Genomic DNA, 22,975 nt, shown 5'->3' on the forward strand with positions numbered 1-22,975 from the left:
GAGCGGATCGAAATCGTGTTGATATCTGGTGAACGCAGTAACCGGGTCATTGCAGCAGATTTCACTGCAAGACACCCTACGAGACCACCCATCTCCCATGCTACAGTTAGCAAACTGCTTGCTAAGTTTCGTGAAACTGGTTCAGTGTTGGATTTGCCAAAATGTGGACGCAAGAAAACTGTCACTAATGAAGAAACATCAGTGGCTGTCCTAGCTTCATTCAGCAAGAGCCCACAGCGTAGCACTCGCTGCATGTCACTGGAGAGTGGCATTAGTCGAACATCCCTTCGGCGGATATTAGCTACTCACAAATGGCACCCTTACAAACTCCAGCTACTGCAGCATCTCAACGAGGATGACCCAGATCGGCGCACAGAATTTGCAGAATGGGCAAAACAAAAATTGGAACAGGACCCTCAGTTCACGCAGAAGATTTTGTTCAGTGATGACGCAAACTTTTATGTGAATGGTGAAGTTAACAAACAAAACCACCGCTATTGGTCTGACACTAACCCACATTGGATGGATCCCTCCAAGACTGTTGGAACAACAAAAGTGATGGTTTGGTGTGGTATATGGGGTACAACGATAGTGGGTCCATTCTTCATCAATGGAAACCTCAAGGCCACTGGATATTTGAAATTGCTACATGATGATGTGTTTCCCTCTTTATGCACTGAAGCTGGCACGTTCCCTGAGTTTTTCCAGCAAGATGGTGCACACATTGTAAGAATAATGTGGATAGATATTTCCGCATGCCCACACGTCTATTCAGGCATGTTGTCAGACTGTTCCGTTGTAAGAAGGTGCAGTGACATTTGCGGGACAGCGACAGTATGTAGGACATGAATCACGTCAAGAAATTCAAACACTCAGCCGCCTGCTCCTGTTTTTAAGGTTTCTCCGAGCAGTTGCTCCGTGCTGCCTCCCTGAGGAGCTTATAATAAATAGCCAAGTGACTTCATGAAGTGTTCTCCCGTGCGCTCTCACTCCTTCTCCACTGTGCCACTGCCATCACTCCACCTCTTAGAGACTGTGCCCAGCATTTCAGCTTGTTGTAGTTTGTTTTTTTAGGCGTTCACGTGAGTGGATATTTTTGCACCAGGTCCCCGAGGATTGGCAACAATAAACAGAAAATGCCCCCCGCCTTTGTTCGGATATCTTTTTAAATATTTACAAGTTGTCATGTCATCTCTGACTGGAAGAGGAAGAGAGGGGTTTCCAGCCTCGATCAGAGGAGGTCTCTGGGTAAGTCAGATTTGTTCGTTTTGGGCAAAATTTGTTAGCATTTGTGGGGGTTTAGAGTTTCTTGAGAGTACTGTTGCACTAGAAAAAACAAAACATTTGGGTGTGGTTACAGTAGTCCAAGTCGATTGATATTTAATTTCCCCCTGCCAAAGCCCACATACATCCTTATTTATCATGATTTATTTCTCAGAGCACAGAAGTGCAGCATCACTTTGAGACCGCCGGCTTTTCCGCAGGAAAGGACCGCCAGCCCAAGGAGCGCCCCTCTCCTGTGGGTGCCGGAGGGTCCAGGGGCGACCCATATCGGAATATGTGCCAGAGAGCAGACGATGTCCCGTCTTACAAGTCCCTCCCTGGATCTGTAGGAGACCGCATCCGGACAACCATGTCCTTTAGGACTATATGTAGAGGAGGCTCCATGTCGGCGAATCCCGGCTTTGGGAGGTCCGATCGGAAAGTTGCTCGTTGCGAGAAGTGCTCAGCGACCCTTGTTGCTCTGAAGAAACAAGCCCTTAGCCTGGCTGTTCACCATCACTTCTCCTGCAAGGTCAGTGACAATGATGCTGTGATGGAAAGGGGATCAAGTGGCATGTACAGTGCAGCCGTGTGCTTTCGAAGCAGTCTATATAATTACAGTAATAATATCGTGTTTGGACTCAACAGACAACACGTAACTGAAATGAAATATGAAGCTGAATGCATATGGATGCTTATCAGCAGGTGGTACTGGTCTATATTTGTTACATTAATTAAAAGAAATGCACATTCATATTTTTTGTGATGCAATTTAGTGACAAAAGTATTCACAAACTTGCTTTTTCCTCTCAAATAACCTCTTTGGATATGAATATTGTGAATTGAAAGAATAAATAAGAATAAATATGCATGAAAAATGTTAAAAGCAGACATGAATGCTTCAGCGTGGGCCGATAAACTAGTAGGTAGTTTATCGGTAGTTCCTTTTGAGGCATATAGTGGTGATGCTTAACAAGTGTTCTAAGGCTCATGTGGGACCTTCAGTGCTGCCTTTTAGAAGCGTGCACGTTTGCACATTCATCACCACCAAAATCCATCATTCGGACTCGAACGCCAAAGTAAACCAGTGACATTCCTGCGCCAGTGGTTTTAAATGGCCATGAATATTTCATGGCGACATCCCTGTGTCATCTCCACAGTTCTCTCCATTGAGGGAAGGCTATTTATTTTTGTCCTCTTAAGTGGGATGGGGCGTGTCATGTTTTTAGAGACCACAGGGAGAGCAGGAGGAAGATGGGAGGCACCGTGCGGCCACAGACGTGGTCAGTAGAAATCTGATAAGCCAGATCTAGCTGCTCGCAGGTTTATTGATCCAAGCGTGATTTCTCAGTAGCATCATGGGTGTATAACGTCATCTGTTAAGATGGAGTTGCTGCTGTCTCTGCAGCACCTTATACTCTATCTGTCATCAGTCTAACCTGAAATTCAGTTTGGCTTATTTTTGCCTCTTTGATACATCAGGATTATTATCCCTATATATTATTTACGGGGAAGTTTATTTAGCACCAGCTGTTTCAGCACGTTTAGGCTTTGAGTGAAATTTTGCAACATTTATGAGCTCCTGTTGAACTCCTGTGAGGGAACATCGGTCATTGTAGTGTGTAGGAGGGAAGGAGTTTGGAAAACAGCGGATAGTGCGTGCTGGATGCTGCTGTGTGTGTGACACAGGACGTCTTTCTCGGAATGAAAAACAAGATGATGGTTTTTGATTCCTTCTTGTTAGCTGTGACAGCCGGGACCAGACCTGAACCTCAGGTGTCAAAATCTCTGTTTTAAAGTAACACGATTTTACTTGTTCTAACCTCCTGTTGTCAGATTTTTCCAAATTAAATTGGATTTTTTACATCCAATCCAGATAGCAGCTGTCTATTACAGTAACACAGTGATGACATGACATTCAGCAAAATGCTAATATTGGCTGAAAAAAGACACACAAACGCTGACGTCTCACTTTTCCTGTTTTGTTTCAGACAAAAAAAGCCATTCTTCCAGGATGACATGCTAGTCTCCGAGAATTTCCAGTGAACTGAGATTTATGACATGTTCCATCCACTTGTGAGATGCAGTAAACACAGTTTTTTTCACTGGGCTGTTAAGGATCATAAAGACAGTGTTAATCAATACCTCCATGTAGAAAGTGGCTTCCCATGACTCTGTTCTCATATACTCAGTGATCATTCATACAGCCAGATATCAAACAGACCAGATTAGACTGTTACTGTGTCCTAACGTGAAGATTGCGCTCGACTTATCTTATTTTGTCAGTCAATTACAGGCGAGTGTTGTGCAATAATAAAAAGGTACTATAAACAGCAAAGGTATTTTCCTGTCTGTAACTCCTGTTGCTATGTTCTCTCACTTGTGCAGGACTTGAGTGACCTGTCAGCATTTCTTCATGAAAACCTCCGGGTCCATAGTCGGTCCACCACAGACTTCAGAGAAAGAGATCAGGGGGAGTGTGGAGCCTGCGGTACAAACCTGTACCAGCTCAAGCAAGAGGCCATCCATGTGGCTCTGAGCCGGGGTCAGGCATTAGCCAAGCCTTCTTTTGAAGCCAGCCTCAGCACTGGCTCACTGTTTGGACAAATTGAAGCAAAGCGAGGAGACAGGGCTTCGAGGGAGGCTCTGGATCAAAGCCACACTCCTCAGAGCCCGCGCAGCCCCAGGACGCCTCAAAGGACCCCACAGACCCTCAGACGAAGGGGGCCCAAGCTCCCCAACCCTGATATGGGCCGCTGGGTGGAGGAGCAGCAGCAGCTGGTGGCTTCTAAATCTGCATCCAGAGCTAATGGTGTCACCACAAACCCTTACCGTCAGGTACCACTATGAGCCCTTCTCTTAGCATTGAATCCCACATACCCTCCTAACGAGCTATATGGGTAATGTGTGCCTTTACGGGTGCATGTGTCAGCGAGCCAGTGATTCATAGCGCCTAATCAGAGCCTATTTCGATCCCGTGGCTGAGTGTGTTGTTCAAAAGTACTTTTGCTAATGGAATGGAATTGGGTCATGATTTACCTCTGTCGCAAGAGCCGGCCGGTCAAAAAGCACTTGTGATCAATAGAGGGATGGTCGTATTAAACACTGCGGCTGGCGAAATATGCATTAGTGTGATAGAAGATGGTTGAGCGTGTCCTTCTCAAGTCCCCAATAAAAAAAGATTATAAACCTGTACAAGGTGACTGAGAACTGACTTTTCTTTACTCAGTTGTTGGCTCATTTTTGCTGTGAGCCAACAACTAAAAACACCCCAAATCCTTCATTTAATGTAGTTAGTGACAGATTCTAGGACTATATTTGACCTGGTTGACAGATAATATGTGTAGGCCATCACAGTTTTCAGTTTGCTGAACCACAATGTTATTGTAAACTGCATATAGATATATCTTAGGAGGGTCTCTACAGTATAAAATTGCTTCAAGGGTGGAGGTTTTCTGGGAGCTCTCTCAAACAGAGCAGCAGCCTGTGGACATATTAGCACGCTCAGCTGAGGGACAAGGACAATTTCATGCTAGCACATTCACTGTAGGAGCTATTCCTAACATTAGCATCCCTGTCACGCTTTGTCTCTGCCAAAGCCAAAAATTGATTTCCATTCACTAATCGTAAAATCTAAACTTAGTCCTGCTTCTGGTACTGATAATAAGCTCTTGATATATACTTAGTGAACTGAAGACACGGGGCAGCTTGAGCTTTTACGGATCTGAGTATTATGTTAGCATAGAATAAAGTGTGATCTTACATGCTGATAGCACACATTTTTAGAATCCTTCTTAATATCATAAGCAATATGATCTACAGTGCAGAACAGTGTAGAGTGTACAAGTATAGAATAATGGCAGTATTTCGTCTGCTTGATCTTCAGTTACAAACTGGGATATGCAGCTTTAGCTCCAGGCTCTTGGTATATGTGCATGTAGGCATCTGTGTAAGGTCCTTTTAAAAGATTTACCATTTTAAAAAGTCCTCATAAAAACGGAGTCAGCTCTAGATTGCATTTTCACTCAGCTCTGAGAGTTAGCACTACCGGAGTTAGCTAGCTGATAAAAATCTGCTAGCAGCAGTTGTCAAAACTGACAGTCACCATCCAGGAAGAAAGTCTGCTTTGTGTACTTTTGTCTGAAATAACAGAGCCATTGTTTGAAAAATGACTGTGAATTTCAATTTATCAGCCCGTGTTATCACTATGTGAGAATACTAAGGAGTGCTTAACTGGACCAAAGGAGTCTTCAGAGATTCTTTTAAAAACTGTTATTTTGAAGGCACGTCTAATCAAATGTGACAATAACAGCGCTCCTGCACTGTGCACGACTGTGGAAGAAATGATTCGTACGTGTTTCAGTTTGAGAGCAGATCAACAGAGGTTTTTACAGCTTCGGTGAAAGCGTAGGACAAGGAGTGAGGAGTGGAGACGCAAAGAAGGGCAGAGGGAGAACGGAAGAAGAGGAGAGAAGGAAATGAAGTGTGCAAGATTGGAAGCAAGGAATGAAAGGGTTGAAGGGAAGGAAGGGCAACGAGGAAGGAGAGGGGAAAACAAGACATCATAAAAGACCGCATGAGGAATTGGAGCAAGGGAAAGTGAAGCGATAAAAAAAAAGATTACGACAGAAGACGTGAGTCAAAAAGCAGAAAGGAGGAGGGTTCGGGGAAGTGTGCATTATCCATATTATCTCTGGCTTCCTCATTCCCGACAATGACCGCAGATTTCCTCTGGCACTAATTGGCACTTTGCGTTTGTGATGCTATGAAAACAAAAGTTGACTTTGTTATCTTGCCTTAAGAACGAGCTGAGCCGCTGCTGGCTCAGAGGCCTGCAGCATGAGTTCACGTCGAACTGCGTGCAGAGTCGTCCACGCCGCTCACACACACAGACACACACAGACACACACTGTGAACTCATGAATGAGCCCTAAACGCCCACGCTGGAGCGCTGGAGTGTTGGAATATATTCGTGTAAGGCTGCTTGAGTGATGATGTGACTATGTGTATGAGAGGCAGCGTGTTTACTCTGAATCACGTTTTGCAGCCTTCACAAACTATCCTTCACACTCCAAATGCAGTTGGCTGCATCTGTAATATGACTAACGGTGTATGTTAACCCAGCGTGCTCCTCTCAGCCTGCGTGTCCTACTTACACAGACGCCCACCTCATGTTCCTCCCCAGAGTAATTCCCGTGATAATAGCCCCTTTTGGAGTGGGTGCTGCAGTGCAATTACACATTTGGATTTTTTTAATGAGCTTTTTCCCCCTGCAGGCTACAGATGATGCCTATCAGAGCTGCAGGGATGTCGGGGCTGTACAGACCACCTCTAAGATCCCGCACATATCCAGAGTGGTGTCCATCGCCAACACTGCAGCTATGTCCTTTCTGACTAGGTAAGCCAATATATGCACACCAAATAACTGCAAGTGTTTGAAAAGGATCTGTACTGGCTGCACCAGGAGTTTCCGTGCAATGACACACTCCCTCACTTCTTTCCCGTAGGGCGGCTGAGAAGCTCAGCCTGACACTGAGGAAAAAGGGCCATGCTTCTGATCCAGCTCCCTCTCAACTCTCCACCTGCTTCAGGGAAATCATCCAGAAAAACCCACCGCCCGTCCCCACCTGCCTGCTGCAAGCTGCCACTAGAACCAAGGACTCGCCCAGCGTTGGCAAGGTAGACTTCAAATTCTAGCACATCAAATTGATCTGTATTACGCTCAAACGCATTAACTGCTCAGAAATCCCATCAATTATGATACTTGGAGGAGAGAACATAATTTAGGCACTTGCTAAAATGTGTCATGAAGCAAAAACAAAGCAGAAATTTTAGTGATCACCAGGCTGGAGACCATTACTTACACTGGGGTTGGATAAAAATGCACGCCTGCCTATTTATTTATTTATTTTCCCTCGATGACACGCTGCTGCAGGCCAAATGCAATTTTTTTTTCAGCTGCTCGCTTTTATAATTTGCTTATGCAGGTCTGACTAAAAAATGTAAAACTGTAACCAACCACTCATTAATTGTTGCTAAAGAAAGTTCACAAGAGAATCAGAATTTAAATGTGTATATGTGTGAGCAATAGCCTTAGATAAAAGGTTCCCTAACCTTAATGTTCTGCTAACAACCGCTGTTGTTCTAGTATAGACCACCAAAAGGCTTCAGCACTGGCGGTGTGGTGGTCACAGCAGTAGCCATGCTTAATTTATAGTCCTTATGTTAATGGAGTGGAGCAGCCTATGCCATAGTGGTCGATGTCATTGTTTGCATTTATGCTTCGATGTGTCTGCGTTGTTCCGTCACGATAAGTCAAACCGAGCTAATCTCGTTGAACAACAGTTGCATCAGCACTGCAAAGGAGAAAGACTGGAAAACAGTCTAAAGTCTCCGGGAACTTCATTTGTTTAGTCGATCACTAACGGAAATATCTAGTCAGCCAATCACATGCCAGCAACTAATGCATTCAGGCATGTAAACATGGTCAGGTCAACTTGGTGAAGTTCAAAGTGAACATCAGAACGGGCGAGAAAGATGACTTAGGTGATGTTGGTGATTTCGGACATTGTCGTTGGCGCCAGACGGGCTTGTCTGAGTATTTCAGAAGCTCTGCTGGAAGTTTTCCTCACAAACATATCTGGGTTTACAGAAAATGGTCCCAAAAAGAGAAAATATCCAACGAGTGGCATTTCAGTTGCAGAGAGTGGATAGAAAGGTAACAGTACCTCAGCTATTCATTGCAACCAAGATAAGATATCTTGGTTGCAATGGTTGAAAATCCTCCCAGAACCTACAACATCAGAATATATTTTTAATCCCAGAGGAAATGACGTGGTCACAGTTGCTCCAAGACAGTAAGAACAGTAACTAACAATGTACCTTTGAGCAGACGAGCTAAAGCAGCAGAAGACCACACTGGGTGCCACTCCTGTCAGCTAAGAATAGGAAACTGAGGCTACAGTTCACATGGAATCAGTGATGTTCCTTAACAGAAGATTGGAAAAATATTGTCCAGTCTGATGAGTCTCAGTGTCTGCTGCAGCATTCGCATGGTAGGGTCTGAATTTGGCATAAACAACATGAAAGCATGGATCTGTCCTGCCTTGTATCAGTGGTTCAGTCCGTGCTGTGGGGGATATTCTCTTCAACTCTCTGTCCAAATAGCACCAAGTGACCATTGTCTGAACACTACGGGCGACACACGTATCGTTGCTGACCACGTCCATCCCTGTGTGACCGCAGTATCCTCAGCAGGATAGCGCACTCAAATAATCTAAAGCTGGTTTCTTGACCATGAGCTCACTCAGATGGCCTCAACAGTCTCCAGCTATCAACTTAATAGAGATGCTATGATGCATCTGGATGATGCTATCAGTGTTGGTCAAGTTACTTGAAAAAGTAATCAGTAACTAATTACTGATTACTTCCCCCCAAAAGTAATCCCGTTACTTTACTGATTACTTATTTTCAAAAGTAATTAATTACTTAGTTACTTTTTAAAAACATGATTTACAACCTGAATAGGCGATAAAGCGATAGATCTTTCAGCCCAATTCTACTTTTTCTGCATAATCCATCATACAAAATGTAATCTAATGGAAAAGTCTCTTTTTAAAACTTGTTTTATTAGTTTTATTCTTTTAACTTTATGCATCAAGCAAAAATTTAATTATATGCAACATTCTCTGACTGGAAGAAATTTGTTTAACATTTAAACCTATTTTCTGCACATTCCAGCACATAAAATAAAATAGTTTTTGTGTTTACACTCAGTCTTTCAGATAGATGCAAGTAAACCACAGCAGAAAATAAATAAAATCAAATCCTAGCGGTTCTGTTGCTCTATTTTCACCTGTAAAGCAGGAGTGGGGCAGGCGGAGGTATGCCTGGTGCAGGTGTGCCGCAGCGGTCAGTTGAAGAATCTGCGAGTTTCTCTGTGAATTTCCCATTACGTCGTAGCACTCGGTGCTTGCTCGGAAGTTTAGGGGTTTTTTCGCTGTAAAAAGAAGTTTTCTTCCCACGCACAACGGACACTAATGTTTTTGTCAGTTTTTATGGAATCAAACTCAAAGTAAGGTCAGTACTTCCACGCTTTAAACGCTGCACGCTCATACTCTCTCCTGCACTCGATATATTATCCATTGTTGATCTGCACACAGCTGTTGCCAAGAACGTCGCACTCGCTTACGTCACTGTCATGAGACATTCTCGCAAAAAAAATCACGGTTTTAGTAACGCAGTAACGCAGCGTTCCTACGGGAAAGTAACGGTAATCTAATTACCGTTTTTGCAATAGTAATCCCTTACTTTACTCGTTACTTGAAAAAAGTAATCGGATTACAGTAACGCGTTACAAGTAACGCGTTCTCTGGATGTTATCCTGTTATTATGGACCAAAGTATTTCCAGCACTTTATTGAATCTACGCCAGGAAGAATTAAGGCAGTTCTGAAGGGAAAAGGGGGTCCAACCCACTACCGACGAGGTGTAACGTGAAGTGCAAAGTAAGGGTTGGTCATCATACATGGATCCGTACACTGGCAGAATACTGGCTGTGTCATCATCATTTAAAGCAAGCTACAATTACAGTCAATAAGATTTTTCGCTCACTCAAGTATTATCCTGATTAGTGTACAGTGTTTACATGGCATATTACTATCAATAGGATCAATCACAATGATTGTGCTCTGCTTTGCTATAATGTGTACTTAGAATTCTGCACATCAGGCTAACATGATGGATTTAATGCAGTACTATAAATCAACTGACGGCCACCACTGGATATAATGTGCATCATCTACTGACTGCTTTATAATACACACAGACATCCTGCATACATTATTTAAAAAGGAAAATATATATAGGTTTCACAATGAAATACGCCACTGGGCAACTACGTGTCCTGTATTGTGTGGTATAAATATATAGAATAAACCTGGACTGGTGACGAATCATCAAAGAGCCCACAGGCACCATCTTGGAAGTGTTTTGACCATCCGTGTTGTGGGGTAAGGAGATCTCAGTCAATTTGGTCGAGATCCTATATCACCCGTCCGTTGTGATACACTGTAATGTGGTGCTAATGTCTCCATCTTGTTCCCCCTCCTCCCTTCTCCTCACCTCCTCTGGGAGAGAAACTCGGGGAGATCAATATGGCTGGGGGCCCTCCCCTCGTCTCATAGATGGACTCCTGGGTGTAGTCTAGAGTTACAGATAAGGGCTCAAATAGACCCCACCGCCGGCCACACCTGCTTGAGCACTCAGCTTTGTATGTCTAAACGTGCAAGAATATGCATGCGTGTGAGAGTCGAGGAGGATTTTCTCAGCTTGCAAATGGTTCTCCTGAATAATTTAACCCTCACAAAAAGAGTTTGACACGTGTTCAATATGGTTAAGAAACCACTTCTTGCGTAAGGTATTAAAATCATGAGGAGGGGAAAAAAATCCTTCATGTGGCAGATGGAAAATGGCTTTGCAAATTCAGTCAATGAAGGATGATCTCATAATGGTGTAATGCAGTCCTGTGCATTTTCAGGAAAACCACATTTGAGTGGGTGTCAGAACATACATCTACTTGCAGTCTTGCAGACCTGAATTCAGAAAAACCAATTTTATAATTGGCTTATAAGCCCTAATAGGGTGCGCTGTCTAGTATATGCTGCCTTGTTTTCCTGCAGACCAAGACCTGTGAGCCTTGTTAGGAGCCTGTCAGAATCAGGATATAACTCGATTTAAGAGCTTATAGCCGCTAAATCTCAGACTTCCTCCAGAGATGTGCATTAAGGAATTAATGTCACGACATGCAGAGATACAGCAGGAGGAATGCATCGTCATGCAGCTGATGTATGATGTATGAGGCGGTTGTGTAGTTGCTGCACTGACTGAATCATGTGGTGTGCTGCAGCCTAAAGGTAATATGCTTTTGTTTCAATTCACCATTTTATTCTTGGTTGTCAGTTCATTTATATTTGATGTCCTTACAAAACAGGCGACTGGTTGTCCAAAGACAGTTTGTCTGTTTAGCTCAACAAAGTTCACCTCCATTGCTTCAGCATCTCAAAGATGCCCTAATACTCTTTGACATTTATCACTTTGTTCTGCCCAGGTTTTCTCTTTTTCAGCTGAGGATTTTCTAAGACAGTATTTCAGCCGCCTGTTGTTGAACAGCAGGGGCTCAGAGCACAAGTCGGACTTTTCCTTTACTCTTCAGCAGCTGTTTTTGGTGTCAGAGTCTGGAGTCAAAAACCTCTGTTGGTAATCATACGTTTAAAAAAAATGAATGCATAATCAGAACAAACACCATATCGCTGCTGTTTGCTGTTTGTGGTGTTGTATATGGATTTTAGGATGAAGGGCACATAAATCAGCTAGCATACATACACGTTGTACAGTAAAAGCAGAGTATCTAGTACCTTTATGCATTTAATAAACTGTAGAGTTTTCAAATAAAACAGTCTGACTCTTTCCTAAAGGCTCCATGTGCGACATAGTGCTACTCAGTCTTGCCTCATTGGCATTTAGATTAAGATCTCATTTTCTTGGTACCTGCTAGCATTTAGCGCTGTATATTTACATGCTAGCATCATGTTAGCGTTCAGCTTTTTAGCTTAGACTGGACAGTAGCAACAAATACTTTATAATGCCATTATAATGAGGTTTAAGCATTAAATATTAAACAATACAGAAATTTTACAGTTTGCCTATAGCGTCATGCCATGATGATATGGTGGTTAGCACTGCAGCAAGAAAGACCTCTTTTTTTGTTGTTGGTTTTTAAACCCACCGTCCAAAGAAATGCTTGTCAAGGTTAGGTTCACTGGAAATACTAAATTGGCTGCAGGTGACCAGCAATCGTTGTGCTAGGCATGGGGCAGACTGTATCAGCTAAAATACAAGGTGATGTGGCTTTTAGTTAATTAGCTGTAATTGTGACTAAGACCAGCCTGGACGTTATGCTCAGTCCATCAGGTTGTAAACAAGACTACGCTACACACAGCTATCTATGAAGCCTTGCTTATCCGTAGTGTTGCTTTACCAAATATTAACAAGAGCGTGCTACCATATTCACAATGCTACAACAAGCTCTCACATGCAGTACTGATGGCTGGTTAGAAGTCTTACTCAGGTATTATAGATTCCCTGAATAATGGAAACTTCAAAGCAGCATTACACGAATGGCCGCTGTTTTTCCCCAAACTCAGGTTAAAAATGAAAGTAAAATAAAAGCATTTAAATGACTCTAAATTCTGCTCTGTGATTTGAGGATGCTTGAATCCTGGTATCTGTGTAACCTCTTATAATTGAATGGGAAGGCTTTTCTGACAAAGCACCCATATCTGATGAGCTGGGAGTGAGAATGGGTTGGTGCTGAGGCTTCAGTGGGTATGTCCAACCTTCCACTGATATTTGATAATTTCCCACAAACGTAGCAGGGCGTACACTTCATACAGCAAACACAGAGCGCAGCTAAAGCTGATGGAAACTGCATTTTTGGGTAAATAATAATTTGAGATTAAACTCATGCTCTTTGCAATCTCATGACAGCTGTTCTTACTGTTATTTTTTCATACAGTATTTTTCAGTTGGACAGATATTTTGTTCTGTACTGTGTCTAAATTTCATCACGACTCTGTTTCCATTTCCTTTGGCGAACAGGTTAAAGTCGTGCTGAGGGTGAACCCATCGCTGTCAGAGAGCCAAGGCCAACCACCTGTTCTCCGGATCGACCCGTCCAAGAAGAGAGTAACCATAGTGGAGCCGGTCACCAAAAGCCATCAGCGTGCTACCATGACACTGGGCAGGGATGGCAAAAGTCATCTGAAGACCTTCACCTTCGACAGTGCATATCCTCAGGAGTCAAGCCAGGTGTGGCTCTGTTGAAAAGCATTTAAATATGACTTTAGTTGTTTCTATTGTGATCAGGTTGGCAGACAGTGGATTGTGTAGCATTACATGTATACAGCACATATTTGCCTCTTCTTTATCCTACACTGTTAGTTCCCTCTCTGTCTGATGACCTGAAAACTGATAGGCCCTGGATAGCCACCACAATTACACAGTCCATCAATTACATTCAGCTTTCTCCAAGCTCTGCTTACAGTATCTAAGCCCAAGGGAATCAGTCTGCATCCCCGTTCTGCTTTGGCTCTTGCTCTGTACCGAGTGCGCTTCTTCAGAGTGGAGATGAATCACAAGCTGCTCGCTGTCCTTTGTTCTCTCGACCAGGCCGAGGTGTGTGCGGGCGTCTTGGCTGATGTCATCCGCTGTGTGCTCAGCGGCAGCGATGCCTGTGTCCTGGGCTTGGGTTGTGCTGATGTGGGTGAGTAATTGGTCCTTGTGAGAGGCCATGGGTTAAAATCTCAAGATGGGAATGGGATGCTTTTATCATCCCCGCCCCACCTCCTCCTCTATCCCATTGCAATCTTTCAGCCTTTCTTTATCACTTTAAACTCCCTCTGTCCTCTCGATACAAATCTCCAGCCTCCTTGTGTCTTTTGTCTCCTCTCCAGTCAGTTTTCTCTTTTTTGCTCTTTAAAAAACAAAAAACAAAAAACTCCTTCCCTTTTAAGTTATTCATCCTTCACCTGTTACTTTATAAATAAAAGCCTGTTCATCAATTATACAGCATACATGTGTTTGTAAAAGCTTCCCATTGTTTGACGTTTTAGGAAAATATTTCACTTCATTTTGCTGAAGCGCTGAGCTTAGAAGGGCCTGCAAACAAAGTGGACTGTGATATGTTGCTATTAGAGCGATGGAGCCCTGCACTTAGCGGTAAAGGGGTTTAATAGATTTGTAGCACACACACACACACACGCACACACACACAGGGTAAGGACAGGGTCTCCTTGGACCTGCTTTTTCACATGACGCCACTCTCCGTAAATCTGATTGAATTAGTTGGCCAGTACAGACTACATGTGGCCCACAGCCAGCGGGACATCAATCTCCTCCACAGAATACTATTCTCTCTGAATAACGGCAGACCGCTCAGCCTTTAATTGGAGTAAACCAATTCTCTTATCCTCATTCAATTAGAGTTTGGATAAGACGAGATAGAGTGAAACAAGCCCATAACTCAAGAGTAATGTGGGGCAAAAGTGCACTAGAAAAAGATACAATATGGCATCGGCCATAAAAACATTTATTTGTGCATTCTTGTGAGATTATATATGATGTGTTTTGTTCGTGCCAATGCTTTCCTGCAATTAGCCCTATTTCAAGACTTTGCTATAAATCTGTGATTATCTATATATCTATATATAAAATCTTGCAGATATTTTTTTATGACTGATATGAAATCTTTTATTATTCAGTCATTCCTGCCTGCAATGCATTGCAAGCGAACGTGTGCTCTGTGATGTGCTGTTTTCAACCACGTCTCCTCCCCTGCCTTTATTTCAATGTTAAGATGTTACAGTTCGATGTTCCACAGGTTCAACTTTATTTGGTGTATGCTATTTTGAGCCCATGGCCTCATCTATGACTATGGCCCCCCATTGTGTTTGGTAGTACACGTGCAGAAGCCAGACGTACAAATCGTAACTCTGGCTGATGATGAATTTTTTTGGGGAAAATTAAAAAATAGTTCCCTTGCTAAGTGGAATAAACGGCTTGTATCTCATGTTAAGCACATGAACAGCAGAAGCTGTGATTTTATTTATTAAAAAGCCCTGTCACCATTTTCAGAAAAACTGTTTCTGTCAGCAACACGTTGCATTGATATGTTTGATATATTTTCAGACATAAATAATATAAAAACTGATTGTGCAACTCAGACTGTGTATTTGTGAATGTAATATATATTGTGTGGATGCATACCTTCATGTAATTCATATGTAGTAGGTTTTCAAAGGACTCAAGGCGGTCCACAGTCCAACTAAGTACACTCTTAATAAGTGCACACCGAAGAATCACAGAGGGATCCCTAATTAGCAAGAAGGTGCTGTTAGTCAGTTGCAGCTGATTCATTGATGATCTGCAGGTGTGAGCACATTTTGACAGTTTGCTGGTTTGGAGCATTCAGGTGTGGTTAACAGAAGGTCACCCAAATGTGTGCATCCTAGCAAATTTACCCATGCTTAGACGGTGCTCTGCTCAGAGAAACTGCAAAAATACAAGAGCTACTTTTCAGTTAGCCTCAGTTAGCATGTTAAAGTTAAAGTTCATTAAGGTACTGCTAGAAAGACTGAAAACATATAGCCTGTTTGGATGGCAGCGTGGCTTAGCTTTGGAAACTGCAAAATTCAGGATCAATGTCCTTTGAACAGACAACAGCAAAATGTTGGTGTTTGGCTGTAACGCACAGCAACATTTTAGCCCAAACCCAAACAAACACAACAGATCAGTATAAACACCTGATACCAACTGTCAGGCACGGTGGTGGAGGTATGATGATTTGGGCTTATGCAGTCACCTGGGAACCGAGTAGTCATATAATCACCATGAACTCCAAACTAACCTAGAGACAAATGTGAGGCTCAGTCAGCTAAAGCTGTGTCATGCAGCAGGCAGTGACCCACAACAGCAAATCTGTTGGGGGTCATTGTGATACAGTCAAGGTGACCCACAATAGAATTTATAAACAAATACCTGCAAAGTTCAATGAACTTAAGCCATGTTGTAAAGACAAGTCAAAAATGATTACACAATATTGAAGGCTGATACACTCATACAGAAATTAATTGGTTTAAGTTAATGATTATGGTCTATAATAGCTGCAAGCTATCGAATCTTGGGGTGCACTTCATTTTTCATGAGACCGAATCGAGTCTTGCGAAAACTTTATTTTTATATATAGAAAATCCGTGCGTCTATGTGTTCTCCTTCCACCTCAGGGTCCTGGTCCAGTATGGTGGGCAGTGGTGAGAACATTGGGAAGCTCGGGTTGATTCCTTGTGCCATCTCCTGGCTGTACAGCGCCATCGAGCGGCGCAGAGAGAGGACGTGGACCGATCTCAGTGTGTCAGTGTCTGCTATTGAACTGTGCTGCGGAGAGGAGGACACACTGAGGGATCTGCTGGGGGAAGTTGTTCCATCATTAGGCAGCATCCACGACAGCCCGAAAGCCCACATTAAACTCCAGGAGGACCCAGTCTATGGAGTCCAGGTAGAACAGAAGGTTTTTACCATTAAGAAAAGGGATTGTTAAACTCCTTCCACTCTGCCTCCCTTACCTCTGCCTCGGCACACTGTGGCCCAGTGACCCACATTTGTAGTAGTGGAGTTACTGTTGTTGGCATAAAAGTCTAATAAATCTTCATAAACACAAACACACTAACCCAAAGTAGACAACAGGGAGCAAAGGTGATACTGTTTACTGCGGATAGGAGACAGCAGCAGCACACAACAAAAACCCCTTTTAAAGTTATTCTAATTGTTTCAGAAGAGACAGTATTCTCACATTACACGTTCATGCCAACTAGATTAGTCAGATTTGTTGTCTGTGATGCCTGCGAGCTGGCGTGAGCGTGTGCCCTCTGGATGTGAGAAGATGAAGTTTTATTCATCTTTATTTAGACAGTTTGGATAATGGCCCGCACTGTGTTGGAAAAGATAATGGTGCTGGGAGTGAAACCTATTATGCTCCACAGCACATTATATCTGATTACACTGTGTTTGTGTGTGGGCACCACATCCTCTCTGTTTGTTCAGTCAACACTTGAAGAACGACTGAAACCTGAATATTTTGCTGCTGAGACGAATGACGCAAAAAGTTAAAATCATTATAAAAATATTGAACCTGTATCAAAATGAACAGTGATTAGCAACATGGGATAAATGTAACAGATTAAAGGGCTGATTTTACAGCAAATGTACAATAAGCTTTTACATCTGCTTCTTCTCTCCTTCAGCTACACAACCACAACCGGGTGAAGGCCCCCACTGCCGAGCGGGCCGCTTCCCTCCTGGATGCAGCCATCGCAGCACGTCGGCACAGTGACTTTATTACGTACCTGTGTGACAGCTCCATCATGTTCTTCACCCTTCACGTCCAGCCTCCACGTACAGAGAGCAGCACCATTGGAAAAGGTTGCAGTGAAATACTCAGAATCTCCCACTGATTCTAGAATTTCGACATTTATGATTTGCATCTGTTAAAATCCTGCAATTCATTTTGCATTACCTCCTCTAAAGTCCAACTGTATCATTTCCTTAGGTTCCCGCGGTGCCACCAAGTTGACCATGATAGATGTGTGTAGTGGTATGAGGGGTGTCAACAAAAACAAACCTCCTCATTCTGAGCTGGGCCCAATTGTCCTGTCTCTTCTAAGTAGACAGAAAACCACCCCAAACAAGTAAGAATCTAACTGGAAAACAAAGGAGGAAAATTGTTTGTTCATTTAAAAACTTTCTGTTTTCTTTAACCTATTTATACTCCGGGTTTACAAGCTGCAACACAGGTCACTGTAAACCACTCCAAACTGTAAATTCTTATTGGAACTCTTATATTTATTTATTTTCTTCTCCTTTTTATATCGAATTTATTAGCTTCTTTTGTTTTGCACTGATGTAACCGGAGCCTCGTCGTCTCGTATGCTGCACTGGCAGAGATGACAATAAGATAAGATAAGATAACCTTTATTAGTCCCACACGTGGGAAATTTGTTTTGTCACAGCAGGAAGTGGACAGTGCAAAAGTTATGAAGCAAAAATTAGAATAAAATAAAATAAGAATAAATACAGTACACAACTGTACAGAATAGAATAAAATAGAATAAAATATACAATAAGATAAAAATAGAATACAAATGTTATATACAACTCAGTAAAAATACAACGATGCCAGAAAGATTATTGCACATTTGTGTTATTGCACATTTGTGGATGTGTGTGTTGATCAGTTAAAGTCTTTGTTGTGGAGTCTGACAGCAGTGGGGAGGAAAGACCTGCGAAATCTCTCCGTCCCACACCGTGGGTGCCGCAGTCTCCCACTGAAGGAGCTGCTCAGTGCTGTCACAGTCTCATGCATGGGGTGGGAGATGTTGTCCAACATCTCGTCAAAGTTTACTTTGACTTTGGTGCAGTTAAACCTGCGACCACAGTGGAATGCAGATACTCACATGACGTTGCACTGTTTCTGCAGGAGTGGAAAGTTGACTTTGCTCCTTCGAGAGTCCCTGGGCCACACAAATTGCCACACTACAGTAATTGCTCAAATCATGGATTCTTTGGCACACCTTCAAGAGAACTTCTCCACCATCCAGCTTGCTTCTCGTTTTCGCAGGACACAGAAGAGGACGAAGGTAGTATAAATGACAGAGTCTAATCATGTCACTCTTTATCTAGCAAAATTGTTGAATGTTGCTTCGGATTTATAAGACTTATCTAATAGCATCATCCACCTTCATCCGACAGCAGTCTACCTCATGTTCTCCTTGTGCGAGGAGTCTGACTAGAGAAAAAAGAGGGCTGCAGTCGTTCTCCCTGCGGGCGTTCCACTCTACCGATGAGGTAGACGTCGACATCCGTCCTTTTCGCCTGCGTGATGAACTGGATGAACGCTCCAGTAGTGAACAGTCTTGTGACACAGTCATCCAGATAGACTCAGATGGCTCAGTCCACCCCAGATCAGCCCCGAGGCAGGCACAGCCCGAGTTTGTACCAATCATACCGTCTTTGCACCCTAACAAGGCTGACTTGGACGACCCAGAGTTTGCTGCTCTCCTCCAGGAGCTTCTGAGAATTCCTCAGCTGCAAGTGGAAAAGACGACAGAGACAGCTCTTCTGGGGCAAACCGAAGTTTTGAAAGGAGAAAGGAAGCAACCAGAGAGGGACTGTCTCAAATGTGACACGTTTGCTCAACTTCAAGAACGTCTGGGGTGTATCGATGGAAGTGAAATGACCATGGATGTGCTCAAATCTTCCTTAAAAGGTGCCTGTTTAAATAATGTCACTGTTAAGTCACAGCAGCAGGAGGAATCTGTCAAACAAGCAGACACTGAAGCTCCACAGACACTGCTGAATAAGGGGTTGAGCTGCAGTCAGACCTCTGCTGGAGAAAAGCAAACGGATGGTGCCGCCCCTGGAGACAGTTTTCAGAGAGAAGATTCGGGTTTGTATGACTGTGAGGAGTGTAGTGCGACCAGTTCCAGTGAGGAACTGCTCAATCAAACTCTCGGTCTAAACGCGACCTGCCGCTCTGAGCCTTCTAACACCAGAACTCTTAAATCAGGTAATGGGTTTTCTTCCAAGCGCTTTAATGTGGATGCAAAGGTCAAGGCAGGGGCCAGTTCTCTTGCACTTGAACCTTCACACAAACAGGAGAGCGCTGAAACTGTTGATTGGTTCAAAACAGACACAAGGACCTCACCAGTTGGCAAAAGCTCCCCCATATCTCCTTCTTCTACTTGCTCCTCTTCACACTCCCTGGCTAAAAGTGTCATACTCGGAGGCGTCCTAAACAGTCACCCCAAACAGGATGTTAAGGAAATGAAAGCCACAATCACAGTGACTGTTCAACAGCCACTGGACTTAAAAGGTCAAGATGAGCTGGTTTTCTCTATGGTAGAAGAGGTGACCATCAGTGGAGCGTATGACAGAGCAAGGACAGGTGGAAATATTATCTGCATCAGAGACGGAGCCCATTCACAGGCACACGCTGAAGACTCAGCTAGTTCTCAGCCAATCCAGATAATCAGCAACGTCGGTGAGGAATCTGCAGCTCCAGGCTCCTCTGGTGCTCCCCAAAGCTCTGTTGTTCAGCCTGCTGGCACTGAAAAGTCCCAGCATCAAGTCAGAAGGGAGAAAAGGGTGTTGCCTTCATTTATTAACCCCATGTTGATTAATACAGACGTGGATTGTGACTTGGAATGTGCCAAAGACAACGAAAGTCATTGTGAAACTTTAGCAGGAGTCAGGTCAGAATCAGAGTCCAAAAGAAATAAAGCTAGATGTTCAGAAGACAGGGAGGTCCTTCAGAAGAAGTGTGCACCTGTAGCTTCTGAGAAACATGTCAAAAAGACTGACAAGTCTTGTAGCCAAATGTCTTATGAGCCAGTCGTCTTAGAACATTTGAGTTTTTGTAATAAACCTCCAGACAACAAAATGTGTGAGCAGACAAACACAGACAAGCCCCACCCCAGAGACTGTGGGCATGTTTACTCCTCTAACACTGCAAAGGTTTCAGAGGGGACTGAAATCACATGCAGAAATACACCCAAGAGGACTGGTGAGTCGCCTGGTTGCCAAGAAACCATCCTTTGCTCCTATTCAACAGGTAGCTTACCTCGAGCATGGCCAAGTGCCAAACACCAGGATGCCCTCCTCGTAGACTCAAGGGGGCTGACATCATCCACTCCCTGCAGCCCAAGGGTAACTCTCGAGAGGAGGAAGGTGAGGCAACACTCCCCTACTAACCACAACCTCTGTATTTCCTCTCCTCAAAGATATGGAACAGACTTCAAACAGGATCCTAGTGGTACTTTCAGGAAGGGTATAGGATCTGTGATTGATAAATCCACTTCAACAGTAAAACGTGATAATACAAGCAGGAGGCTCAGGTCACCGATTGAGGAAAGTGGCAGGCTTTTCAGTGCCAAACTACAGCAGCTGGCTAGACGGACGAACTCTCTTGGGCGGATCCCAAGAGACTTTCCAGCCCTAGAAAGAGGCGGTAGCAACACTTCTATGAGCTCCAGGGGAAGCTCCAGGGGAAGTACTGAAGGAGCTTGTAAGTCTGGCTATAAAGGCAATTTTGAGGGAGATTGTACCTTTCCGAGGGCCAGCAGGAGCCTGAGGAAAAATCCTCGGTCTGAACATCATTTTTTCCCTTCTGAAAACCCTGCGACTCAGTCTTCTAGGCATATCCACTCCAAGCTTTCTGCTGTGGGAAAGCTTAAGACGTCTAGCCCCAAAGTCCGTCGATCGTCAGCTCCTAGCATCAAGAACCCCGGCGTCTCCCACAAAACCCTGCAGGACTCCATCAATCATAGTGCCAGTCTGTCTCCAGACAGTAAAACAGTCAGCCACGAACGCACATCCTCCTTTTTTCCCTCTTCCCCTCCACGGTCTTATCGCTCCATCAGCCGGACTCCAAGCCAGAGCTCCACATCCTCATCCACAAAATCTGCCATTCAGGGATTTGTTAATGGTCGCCTCTCAGACTTTCTGAAGGAAAGGGCCCCCAGTCAAACTATAGGAGGATCGGACCAAATGACCTCACTGCCTTCCCCGTACAGTCAACTGACATCTCCCCGCATGCCTGATCACCTGAGTGGGCATGCAAGTGACACCACCAGTGTGTTGAGTGGCGATCTACCACCAGCTATGGGGAAGACCTCCCTGCATTTTTCTAACAGAAACAGTTTGGTGAGCAGTGGCTATGACAGCATGGTGAGGGACAGCGAGGCCACAGGCAGCAGCACCTCAGCCAGAGACTCGGTCAGCGACAGGAGCAGCTCCCTCCTCAGTGCGGCTCGCAGCGGCCGCTCGTCTCGGAGACGAGGTAGCACAGGTAAGAGCGCCTGCGCTAACAATTTTTATGTAATGAATTAAATGACTTTCACTTTTGGAAAGATGAAATGTTTTCAAGTTTGATTTATAAAGCAAACAAAAACAAACCAACAGAAGCTCAAAGCAGACGTTCTTATGCAAACGTTAGCGCCGCTATTTCACCACCAACACCAGCTTCATGCTGACATGTCTGGTTCATAATCTGACTACATAACATATTAATGTGACATTAATGAAAGACGACATGTGTGTTGAACGCAGCCAGACCTAGTTTCCTCGCTGGCATTAAAAGCCAGATTGTGTAGGAAGTCCCATCATTAATACATGAACCCAGGAAGGATTCTCACTGATGGAAACAGAAACACAGATTCTGTGAGTTATACAGATGGGTGTGTGCGTGCTAACCAGATTATACACTCTAACAGAGTTATGTTGGAAACACACTCACTGTTGTGATGATAATGCTAATGGAACAGCAGAGAAGACAAGACTTGAATAAGTATATGACTTTTAAATAGTCCCCTGAAATAATATACTATTAACTGCTTTTTGTGCGTGCACTCAGTTTGTGTCCTCTTCTGTAACTAAAATCTACAGTTTGAAAATATAAAGCACTCACTATATTTTCCTGCACTGGCAAACTAACTGAGTTCAGAGAGAGTTGCAGTAATCCTGTCTCTCTGCGAGCTGCACTTTGGCCTGAGGCAAACTGTTGTTCCAGCAGGAACCACATACGGCAGCTCATGAATCATTTCCAGCTGTAGCTGCCTCGTCTGTAAATGTGTGACTCGCTGTGACTTTTCTATTTAATGCTCAACACTTACATTAAGAATCAACAAAAGTCGACTAACATGTGCTTCTGCCTTACATGTGTTGGCGCTCTTGGCTCTAGGTACTCAGCAGCGCCACCTTTCCCATGATTCACCCCTGACCCTGAGACGCTCGGCTAGCGGTCTGCGGTCTCGCTGGATGGATCAAGGAATCCCAGAGGCCTACGAGATCAAGGTCTATGAGATCGACAATGTACAGAGGATGCAGGAAAGAGCAGGTGCTGGCAAACAGGTGCTGGGTTTATTTTGATTTTTTTTTTGTTGGAGGTTAAAGGGCATTACATAATAAACAGTATGACCTTTATAACCTCTACGAGCAATGAGCGAGGACAGCCACAAAAAACAGGATTGTGGTTGTTGTTTTTTAATTAAGTAATTTTTGTGATGTAGTCTCAGTTAGTTCTCTTTTTGTATTCGAAATGGTAA

General features: G+C 43.7%; 1 protein-coding gene across 3 annotated transcripts in view; it reads left to right on the plus strand.

Annotated features, from left to right (window-relative positions):
* Positions 1-1,012: 1,012 nt before the first annotated feature.
* LOC134623289 (kinesin-like protein KIF26B) overlaps positions 1,013-22,975 on the plus strand; it is a 28,140-nt gene continuing 6,177 nt past the window's right edge. Inside the window, exons 1-13 of one of the 3 annotated variants that reach the window (XM_063468439.1) lie at positions 1,013-1,248; positions 1,439-1,795; positions 3,652-4,101; positions 6,540-6,661; positions 6,771-6,942; positions 12,921-13,130; positions 13,491-13,584; positions 16,103-16,374; positions 17,120-17,297; positions 17,425-17,563; positions 18,352-18,511; positions 18,624-21,720; positions 22,612-22,781. In XM_063468439.1, coding sequence (XP_063324509.1) covers positions 1,186-1,248; positions 1,439-1,795; positions 3,652-4,101; positions 6,540-6,661; positions 6,771-6,942; positions 12,921-13,130; positions 13,491-13,584; positions 16,103-16,374; positions 17,120-17,297; positions 17,425-17,563; positions 18,352-18,511; positions 18,624-21,720; positions 22,612-22,781 — 5,484 coding nt within the window. In that variant the 5' untranslated portion in view covers positions 1,013-1,185. The remainder of the gene's footprint in view (positions 1,249-1,438; positions 1,796-3,651; positions 4,102-6,539; positions 6,662-6,770; positions 6,943-12,920; positions 13,131-13,490; positions 13,585-16,102; positions 16,375-17,119; positions 17,298-17,424; positions 17,564-18,351; positions 18,512-18,623; positions 21,721-22,611; positions 22,782-22,975) is intronic. The other 2 variants (XM_063468440.1, XM_063468441.1) reach the window with 2 other exon arrangements.

The sequence above is a fragment of the Pelmatolapia mariae genome, unplaced genomic scaffold, assembly GCF_036321145.2.
Source record: "Pelmatolapia mariae isolate MD_Pm_ZW unplaced genomic scaffold, Pm_UMD_F_2 NODE_ptg000535l+_length_72605_cov_1, whole genome shotgun sequence".
Taxonomy (NCBI): domain Eukaryota; kingdom Metazoa; phylum Chordata; class Actinopteri; order Cichliformes; family Cichlidae; genus Pelmatolapia; species Pelmatolapia mariae.